The 10,326-nt window shown below is 43.2% G+C and overlaps 1 protein-coding gene across 2 annotated transcripts; it reads right to left on the bottom strand.

The window, feature by feature from the left end:
- Nucleotides 1–1,352: 1,352 nt before the first annotated feature.
- Nucleotides 1,353–8,537, bottom strand: rhbdd1 (rhomboid domain containing 1). Of its 2 annotated transcripts, none has more exons than XM_056441980.1 (8): nucleotides 8,257–8,537; nucleotides 7,479–7,643; nucleotides 6,945–7,224; nucleotides 6,714–6,846; nucleotides 3,055–3,143; nucleotides 2,752–2,808; nucleotides 2,514–2,636; nucleotides 1,353–2,421 (listed from the first exon to the last, which is right to left on the bottom strand). In XM_056441980.1, the coding sequence occupies exons 2-8, from the start codon at nucleotides 7,629–7,631 to the stop codon at nucleotides 2,318–2,320; spliced, it is 939 nt and encodes a 312-aa protein (XP_056297955.1). In that variant the 5' UTR covers nucleotides 7,632–7,643; nucleotides 8,257–8,537; the 3' UTR covers nucleotides 1,353–2,317. The 2 variants fall into 2 exon arrangements, with proteins under 2 accessions (XP_056297955.1, XP_056297956.1); XM_056441981.1 differs by having other exon boundaries at nucleotides 7,479–7,632.
- Between the last annotated feature and the right edge of the window lie 1,789 nt (nucleotides 8,538–10,326).

Below are 10,326 nucleotides of genomic sequence, written 5' to 3'. Positions count from 1 at the left end.
ACCAACATATCTTCTCATCTTGGCCTATGACCTCTTCTGTACTATTCAATGCAGGATTTAAGTGTGACAAATCAATCGACTAGGTATGGTATGCTGCCATCTACTTGTAGAAACTCTTTCCTGTGTCTCCTCATACAGGCTCTGCTGTGTTCACGCAAGAAAAAGCACAATGAGGTGGAAATATAAATATCACACACACACACACACACCTTAGAAAGACGGTAGGCATCCTCTTATGACTTGAACCATCACCGATCTTGCACGTAGTCCTACCTACCGTCCCACAGAGGTTTTAAGTCCCCCGAGGGGGGACTCCGATCCCAACGAGCTGTCTTCAATGGGAGCAGTGGTTGCATACTGGAACGAACTGGGAGCAGGCGGAAACTGCACGATTACAGGGAACACAGTGGCTGTGGACTGCAGGCGTCATTAATGATCCGGCAAACAAGGAGGTTGAACACTGGGTCTGTTTATAGTGTGGAGCTAACGACTGGGAGGGGAACCCGATCAGGTGGGACTAGTGGACAGGTTTGTCACAGCAGACTTTTGGTGTAACCGTTATAGCTCCGTTCTATTCAGGTGTTCCAGGAAGCTGTGACAGCAAGCCAGCGGGAACTAAGTCAGGATCCTGAAACTGAACTTAAGCCGCGACATGACAGAAACCGTGCGGCAGGGGGCTCAGCAGTGATGATGTGATTAATATGTTATACGAGGCGCTCGTCATAAAAACCTCTGTAGAGACTCAGTGTGACTGACTTGAAGCGCATCAGCATCCGCAGGAGCCGATCTCACGGAAGAAGTATACATATTTTGTAGCAATGTCCGTTTCCTCGCTTTAATTGAACGTTATAATTCACCCTAAAAAGCTGTCGCAGCACCGCCACTGCATCGAAAGAAAAGACAAGATATGGGGAAATCAGATCAGCGCTCGCTTTCCATAAGACGGCGTAAATGAGCTGGATGGAGTTTTAATGGGGGCATGATGAGGTCACCGCTGGGAGTTGTTTTACACCAACGAGCTTGGCTTTTATTTGAGTTACACACACACACGATAAATCATTCTGATATTCATGAGCACTTATAACTCTGGCATATTATATGGCATATATACAATAGGCATATTAAACCACATACTGAGTATGGTAATTATGCACTATAGACAGTGTCAACATGTTTCTGCCATGGAGGCATGTTTAACACTTTAAACAATGACCAGTTTTAAAGACGTGATGTAAAGTTATTTTCCATTCAGGCAAAGGGAGATCAGCGTGGTAAAGTACTGGTCTTTTATCTAGTGAGTGAAAGTCATCGCCAATAGAACCAGAGTGAGAGTCACAGTGTCAACACAGGGGCACCTTTACGTGTTGTTTCCACCTCTTTTATTGGTAAAGTACAAAAATATATATGTATAAACACACAATATCCCCAGTCTGTCTGTAAATGTTGTGTACTTTGGGGGCAGCGTGTAAACCGTGGAGCGCTGAACACACAAGTTCAAAGTAGTAGTCGCAAAAAAGAAAAAGTTGGCATGTTGCGAAATGCTTTCCTAATAACGATGCATTGTGAAATAAGTAATAGAAGTAATATGAGGCATCATAAGTTATGGGGTGATTTATTTGCTCCATAACTCGTTTAGCGCTGCTCAGCGGAGACGCACGGCCCAAAGCAAATGGTGTTTGGGTTCGATTTAAACATCTCACTGAAAAGACAAACAAATATTTTTATTGGCAAACCCATCTCTCATCAAATACAATTTCGCAGCTAAGAAATAAATACAAAACTGGACACAAGCTAGTGCGGGTTTGACCAGTCTGGAGTATCATGGTCGAGCTGGACCTGGTTGTACGTGGGCTAGATGGAGATTTTCCTGATATAAAAAAAAAGGACGAAAAAAGTTTTACAAAGTTGCAACATAACCGTTAAATCTCTGAAGACCAGGTTTGACTAATTAAAATACAGAGTTTAGATACACTTGGTTTGATGTGGCTTGGTTGGAGAAAAGGGAAACTAGCCCCCTCAAGTGGTGCGACAACAGGAAATCAAAACGAGTGTCCCAAACACAACCTGCTCATCAGCCCTGAGTCTTTAACCCTAACCCCTAACCCCTAACCCCTTTAGCTTTCCATAGCTGCCATTAGCTCTTTGGTAAAGAGGCACAACAGGAGAGCGGTCAAAGTGTCAGACTGTGGCTGGACCTTCTCATATGGGGGCTGCTCTTCCTCAGCCTGTGAAGCAGAATTTTGGCGCAGGCTTCAGGAGGGAGCTCTTCTCTTGGCACCTACAGCACCGTCTTCTTCCCCTCCGCTGGGCTGGCCCTTCATCTGTCGAACCTCCTAAGTCTCCTCAACCTGATGTCCTCAGCCGTCAACTCCTGAGGGCGCTGGAAGCCATAAGGAGCAGGAGCTCTCTGGCTGGGTTGTCCTTCAAGACAAAACACAATTCGATTTACACACTTTAGACTCTTCTCAGATTCCCTCTGCACATTGGCAGCTTCTAGAATCCGTCAGCACCACCTCCATCATTCAGGCTGTTTCTGATAGCTGCCTCCAACTGCTCCTCCTCCGTCAGTCCACCCGAGGAAGGCGTTGGAGGATTTGTTGTGTATTCTGGTGGAGACTGATGGTAACCAGAGTATCCTGCAGACACACACGGCATGAGTATTCAAATTTATGAAAACACATTTAAAAAAAGGTTGAGGTTGGTGTATTCTATACTCCTAAAAGGACCCCGAAAAAAAAGCCTGTTTGGTACCGGAAGAGCTGTAGTACGCATTGGAGCGGGAGTCGTATCCATTCGATGTCACAAAGCCTGGTGAAAGAATAGACACGCAAACAATATGAGTGCAAACGGAAATGTTGATCTGCATATACGTTTGATATGGACCAATACAACCCAGTGTCAGGTTCCCTTTATACACACACAGATTATCTTCATATATTTAACTCATTCAGTTGGCTTTTAACAGGTTACAAGAACCTACGGTTATACAAATGCAGTCAGCACATACATAAGTATAAACAACAACAAAGAAAAGCCACAGGCTTAAATTCTGACCTGCACATTTCTTCATGACAGCCTTCAGTGGTCCGGCAGTGTAGAGCAGACCCACCAGGATACCCGCCAGGTGGCCCACAAAAGAGGTCCTGAAGGACAGGACCACAGATCAACTCCTTACTAATGAAACACTGCCACCTGGTGGACAACCTTCATTCACAGCACGTAGAAAAAGGACCGAATTGTCTGATGAGTATTTGTGGCGATGCACAGAGTACTGACAGCTGTACAGTGCATACAGCAGGCTTGTCATGCTATAGCAAATATATATACACTACCGTTCAAAAGTTTGGGATCACCCAGACAATTTCGTGTTTTCCATGAAAACTCACACTTTTATTTATCAAATGAGTTGCAAAATGTATAGAAAATATAGTCAAGACATTGACAAGGTTAGAAATAATGATTTGTATTTGAAGTATTAATTTTTTTCTTCAAACTTTGCTTTCGTCAAAGAATGCTCCTTTTGCAGCAATTACAGCATTGCAGACCTTTGGCATTCTAGCTGTTAATTTGTTGAGGTAATCTGTTGAAATTTCACCCCACGCTTCCTGAAGCACCTGCCACAAGTTGGATTGGCTTGATGGGCACTTCTTGCAGACCATACGGTCAAGCTGCTCCCACAACAGCTCAATGGGGTTGAGATCTGGTGACTGTGCTGGCCACTCCATTACAGACAGCATACCAGCTGCCTGCTTCTTCCCTCAATAGTTCTTGCACAATGTGGAGGTGTGCTTTGGGTCATTGTCCTGTTGGAGGAGGAAATTGGCTCCAATCAAGCGCTGCCCACAGGGTATGGCATGGCATTGCAAAATGGAGTGATAGCCTTCCTTATTTAAAATCCCTTTTACCTGGTACAAATCTCCCACTTTACCAGCACCAAAGCAGCCCCAGACCATCACATTCCCTCCACCATGCTTGACAGATGGTGTCAGGCACTCTTCCAGCATCTTTTCACCTGTTCTGCGTCTCACAAATGTTCTTCTGTGTGATCCAAACACCTCAAACTTGGATTCATCTGTCCAGAACACCTTTTTCCAATCTTCCTCTGTCCAATGCCTGTGTTCTTTTGCCCATACCAATCTTTTCTTTTTATTGGCCAGTCTCAGATATGGCTTTTTCTTTGCCACTCTGCCTAGAAGGCCAGCATCCCGGAGTCGCCTCTTCACTGTCGACGTTGACACTGGCGTTTTGCGGGTACCATTTAAAGAAGCTGCCAGTTGAGGACCTGTGAGGCGCCTATTTCTCAAACTAGAGACTCTAATGTACTTGTCTTCTTGCTGAGTTGTGCACCGGGGCCTCCCACTTCTCTTTCTGCTCTGGTTAGAGCCCGTTTGTGCTGTTCTCTGAAGGGAGTAGTACACACCGCTGTAGGAAATTTTCAGTTTCTTTGCAATTTCTCGCATGGAATAGCCTTCATTTCTAAGAACAAGAATAGACTGGCGAATTTCACATGAAAGTTCTTTTTTTCTGGCCATTTTGAGTCTTATCGAACCCACAAATGTGATGCTCCAGATAATCAACTAGCTCAAAGGAAGGCCAGTTTTATAGCTTCTTTCATCAGCAAAACAGTTTTCAGCTGTGCTAACATAATTGCACAAGGGTTTTCAAGGGTTTTCTAATCATCCATTAGTCTTCTAAGGCGATTAGCAAACACAATGTACCATTAGAACACTGGAGTGATAGTTGCTGGAAATGGGCCTCTATTCACCTATGGAGATATTTCATTAGAAACCAGACGTTTCCACCTAGAATAGACATTTACCACATTAACAATGCATAGAGTGTATTTCTGATTGATCTAATGTTATCTTCATTGAAAAAAACAATGCTTTTCTTTGAAAAATAAGGACATTTCTAAGTGATCCCAAACTTTTGAACGGTAGTGTATATAGAGGTCAACTTGAACATTTGTGAGCTGGCCCTTTAAGCGGGAGTTATCCCAGTGAAAACAGAAGAATTAACCCTGACAGTGCTGGTGCACGCCGCAGGGCACGAGCACAAGAGTGCACTAGTATCTCTGCAGTGCGTCTGGCCCGTGAGTCCTGGGCCCTATTTCTCGTAACTGACTAACGTAGTTAGTGAGATAATTCCGAGGATGAGCGAGGCTTTTCAATTCCACAAAGCAAGTTTGGAAAAATCATCATAGCAACAAATCAACAAATTTGAACCTAGCTGGATAATCTGGCCACGCCCCCTGAAGAAAATGGAGCTCACTTCAGCACATTGAACACCACACGCTGCTGCCGACATCGATTCACAGACTGTATGCAGAGCTGCGTGCTTTTTTTTGGTGAGTGGTACATTGTCCATTGTTGTACATTGTTGTAGTGTTGGCAATGCAGAACATCAGGAAAGCCGCTGTATGCCGAGCTGTTCATAAAGTTTATTTAGCAATTGAGAAACTTCTGGATGTGTTCTTTACGTTCCCTGGCCCATACACAGCTTCACACACATATTTAAACTCCTATTTTCATACCTGCAAACTCATGAGGGGTGAAACGGGGTGGGGGTCCTCTGCTCTGACTTAGTCAGTGCCCTCAAACCCTTCGAATAAGAATATAATAGATGTGTGTGTGTGTATATATATATATATATTAATAGAGTTGTTACAACACCTTGAAAGATGATGGTGAACCCGGTAAGATGGGTTGACAGCTTGACACGGAGCAGCGCGTGCGCTCTGATCGCTCTTTTAATGAAGTATTGATACAAAAAATATGCTAAATCACATCGTGTTAAACGTACGGGTTCTTTGTTAGTATCGCTTCACCGTGCAGCGTGACAGCAGTAGATGTAGCGGGCTGACATTCAAGCTAACCTAAAACCCTAAACGCTGTCGACATCTGAACGCTGATTGGCCGAGACGCGACACGTCCCATCAAACACTTTTGCTGCGTTCACACCAAACCTGTTGAGAGCAGATTCATGAATGCACGAGAATGGATGAGAATAAAAAGGATTTCCATCCAGTTATTCAGTCTGTGAAAGTCACCGAGCTGTGTGAGCCTACGGGTGATCCATCCATCCATCCATTATCAATACCGCTTCATCCTCATTAGGGTCGCGGGGCGCTGGCGCCGATCCCAGCTGACATAGGGCCAAGGCAGGGCACACATAACATCACCTACGGGGGATGTTATGTAATATATATATGATATTGTTATGAACCCAAACACGAGGACATGTTCAGACGTTTGTGATAGTTCCACAAGTATAAAGCAGAAATAGTGGTTATTCCTTCCATGGTGTATAACTGTTTCCATGGAGATAGGCCACGCCCCCTCTACAGTGCAAAGGAAGTGAATGAATTTAATGACAGCGGTGTTAGATGTTCCATGATTATGGTCTGGAATTCCTCATATGCGTTCATGATCATCTCCTGCTTGTCAGCAGTTTATTTGTGCCGTTATACAATCATGGTTTCGGTGATCGACGCTTCCCCCTTTAGAAGTTGGACGGGCACGCGCAATCATCCTGCGGACTGACGTCTGCTTCAAATTAACGAGACAGTTTGAGGGCAACCGAGATAGCCGGATGTCATTCCTCTCGTTCATTTATGTGGGATAATCGGACATTTGATCGACTTTGTTGAGCCAAGTACCAGAAATAGGGCCCAGGTGGCTTGTTAATGCAGTCATGTTTGATTGGTAACTCACCCGGGTGATGTTATGTGGATCAGCACTAGCTCCACCCAGCTAACATAGCGATTGGATACAGGGAACCCCATCACGTAGCTCACACCTCCTGGGTGGTAATGGTGACTGAGCACCTTCAGAGCAAATAGGACACCTAGAAATATCAGACGTATTTACAAAGATTGTACCAGTAGAGTGACATAAACAGTACAATGTTTTACACCAGTGTACATCTTGCAGATTAGTCTGTACCTGAGAAGCCAACAGCACAGGCCATGCTGTAGGACTGGTCCTGGGTGAGCTCTGTCAACACGGCCTCCAACACCAGATAGACCAATCCTGTGAGCAGAGAGAAGACTGACAGCAGGTAGAGGAACCAGGGCCCGCCCAGCCGTTGCTCCAGCTTGGTGCCTTTCCAGAGGAAGGACAACATGTTGAAGTAGAGGTGCCAATCATCCACATGGTGCAGCGGGGACAGCAGAAGGCGGCGCCAGTCTTTGAACCAGTATGCCTGTTGGACGCTCACACAGGCCTACGGATCGGATGGATCGTATTATTCATATTGATAATATCAAAATAATACAGTGCGAGGCAATGGTGCACTTCATTCCTAAAAGGTAGTAAAGCGCTGACTGCAACAGCAAGTTGTAATCTATCATTTTATTTACACCATCAGCTGCTATTTACTGCGATAAGAAACAACAACAAAAAAGCAGTAAGTACTCAGACGAGATAAGTCGGAAGCAGATAATTGTGTAAAATAGAGTATCAGTATTTGTGCATTGCCTGCATCAGTGGAGCTGCAGGGAACAGGTAGAGGTACACGTTGAGTCCCAGGACGGCCAGAGTGACTGGGGGGATGTTGTCCAGACCCATCTGAAACACCTGGGAGGCCAGGAGCATCAGGCCCAGATGGGATCCCCGATGCCGGCGCCGCATACTGAAAACAGACTGGGAAGATAAATCACTCATTTCTGCTTTTCTAGTCAGAAAAAAATTAATAGAAGTCACCAGGAAGAGGGTGAAACAAATGGGCCTGGATGAGAGACTTCTGAATATCCAGAGGTCAAGCTGAACACTAAAGGGAATTGTGCTTTGAAGGGTTGCTTGCTCCTTGACTCTGGAATCACCATTGATACATCTCAGAGAACACAACTACCTCCTCTATATATCGTCTTCTTGGAATGTCAGCTTTTAAAAAGAGATACAAGATTACTTGTTGTAAATAATCCTTCATATGTACACACACGCACGAACACACTCGAACAGAAGTTTTCAAACACTGACGTCACTAACTCGTTAGATACTCGTACTGTAATATTGGACTTAGACGTCAAACTGATGATACAACACAGCGCAACACCTGATCGTGTATTTCACGCAGACCTTGTGTGACACAACCTTCTCCTCAAAGTACTCTTTACTAGAACGAGACGAACAGTTGAAGAGGTTTGATAACTAGTTTAAGCTAGCTTCCGAGTGAAATGCTTAGTATCAGCCGACCAAAGAAGTCGGTTGAATAAAATCCTTCCGCAGCATTATTAGTGACTTAAAATAAACTCACGTTGAGTTCAGTCGGTTGTCCTGATGCTCGCACGCCCCTTTTCCTCCTTCCAAGATGCTTCGGCTAGTGCTAACGTTAACGGGGACGTTAGACGGGTGTTTTAAAGTTTGTACATCGAGTCCGCGTCAAACGCTTTAGCGCTGCGAGAAGAATTCCAAGTTACATATATAGGCTATATATAAACATATATGTATATAAATAGATATCTTAGTCACTCGTCAGTCGAGTTTGTTTCTTAATATTTCATCATTTCTAGCAGTTACGAGTGACGACTGTGCAAAAGTTTGTATCGTTGAGTCAGCCATCACGTGACAAGAAGAGATCTACATCCTGGCGCATGCGCTGTACGTAATTTCCTCTTGAGTGACTTATCTCCAGCTCAGGTCTCGAGCGGAGTGAAGGAGCAGTCTCCTCTGCATCTTCTGCTTCTTCTTTTGGCAGTTGGCAAACAGCTTTCATGTGCATTACCGCCACCCACTAATCTGGAGCGTGGACTTTAAAGTAAATCTCTTATCCGAAAACCAAACAAACAAACAAACAACAATTATTGAATTAAGTCTCAAATTCCATTAACTAGTTTGTTGACTATAACTATTCCAGAATCATTTTCCAACATTCATCACTAAAGCTTATTTTTAGTATTTTAATTATTATTCAAAGTGAGCAAAGTTGTCATCATACTGCATGAAATTAATCTATTAAACAGTAAATGGAAACTTCAGAACAAAACTGTCTCCTAAAGACTAATGGTGGGTGAGTTGATAGGATGGGAGAGATAGATAGATTGATCTCAAATTTCCCCACCAAATTGTATTATTATTGTTTGTTACTCTCATCTACATAAAATGTATTTTAGTTATTGTTCAGCACTTTGTACACATTAAGAGGAAAGTCATGAAATTAACATGATATTGTTTTAACTATATTTCTCTATCTATACGTTTATATAGAAACATAACTAATATATATAAATATATATATATATATTATATATATTATATATATATATATATATATTCGATCATTCAGACTAAATTATTTGTGTTAGAATCTGAACTTTTACAAATTAAACTGTAGAGGGGGGTTAACCTCCCGCTTTGTCTAAATAGTCTTTGGCTTCGGCATCAATTACGAACACGTGTGTTGCACACCCTTTCCCAATTAATTATTAACGAACCCACCACCGACACCGGGATCACATTTCTCTTGTCAGAAACGTCAGCTTCAGACATGTAAGACGTGTGTTTGCAACTCGATCGGTTCCGGTTTTATACACATAAAAAAACAACGGCATGTGTTCAGTCAGACTCGTCTCTCTCCCGCCTCCACTAATCAAGACCTGCCGCTAGTGGAGAGGCTGTTGCTATAGTAACAGCGGTATGCAGGGAAGGCGAGGAAATGTCATCAAGTCTACAAGTGTCACATCAAATTATTACCGGAAGTCGATTTTGTCTGCTCAAAATAAAACGCTTGAGCGTCACCCCAGTACATCCCTAAGTGAATTAATTCTTAAACTAATATAAATGTTTACTGTAATGATTAGGACATCGGCTACGGGGAATAACCTATATGTAGCTAGCTAAACATAAAATCCTAAAAGTGTTTAGATTAAATGGAAAATAATGGTGCAATATAACAGTGACCAATGTGAAAACTAGAAGGAATTATTAAGAGATTCATTTAATGTTGGCTATGACGGAGTGTGTGCCTGTTCGTTGAGTTGTGGCCTAAATATTTGAAAGCTTAAGATATATAGTAGTAATAGGATATATATATATATATATATATATATATATATATATATATATATATATATTGTTGAGCTCATGTTTAAGCCCACATACTTAAGATTCCTCTTTAAAATATAACAAACCTTCCGGTCACCAACGCTGATGCCCTTGCTGCCATTTTTATTTTGAAAGTTGCAAGCGGAAGTGTGGTATGTAGAGTGCGCAGCTTAATGCTGGCAGCGAGACAGGAGCGGGAGAGAGTAGCGGTGGGTGGGGGGAGAGAGAGCTGGGTAGCAGGTAAAGGTGTATGTGTCTGTCCGTTCATGAGCGAGGAGGAGAC

The sequence above is a fragment of the Pseudoliparis swirei genome, chromosome 20 (assembly GCF_029220125.1).
Source record: "Pseudoliparis swirei isolate HS2019 ecotype Mariana Trench chromosome 20, NWPU_hadal_v1, whole genome shotgun sequence".
NCBI lineage: Eukaryota > Metazoa > Chordata > Actinopteri > Perciformes > Liparidae > Pseudoliparis > Pseudoliparis swirei.
This window is presented reverse-complemented; position numbering and strand designations above follow the sequence as displayed.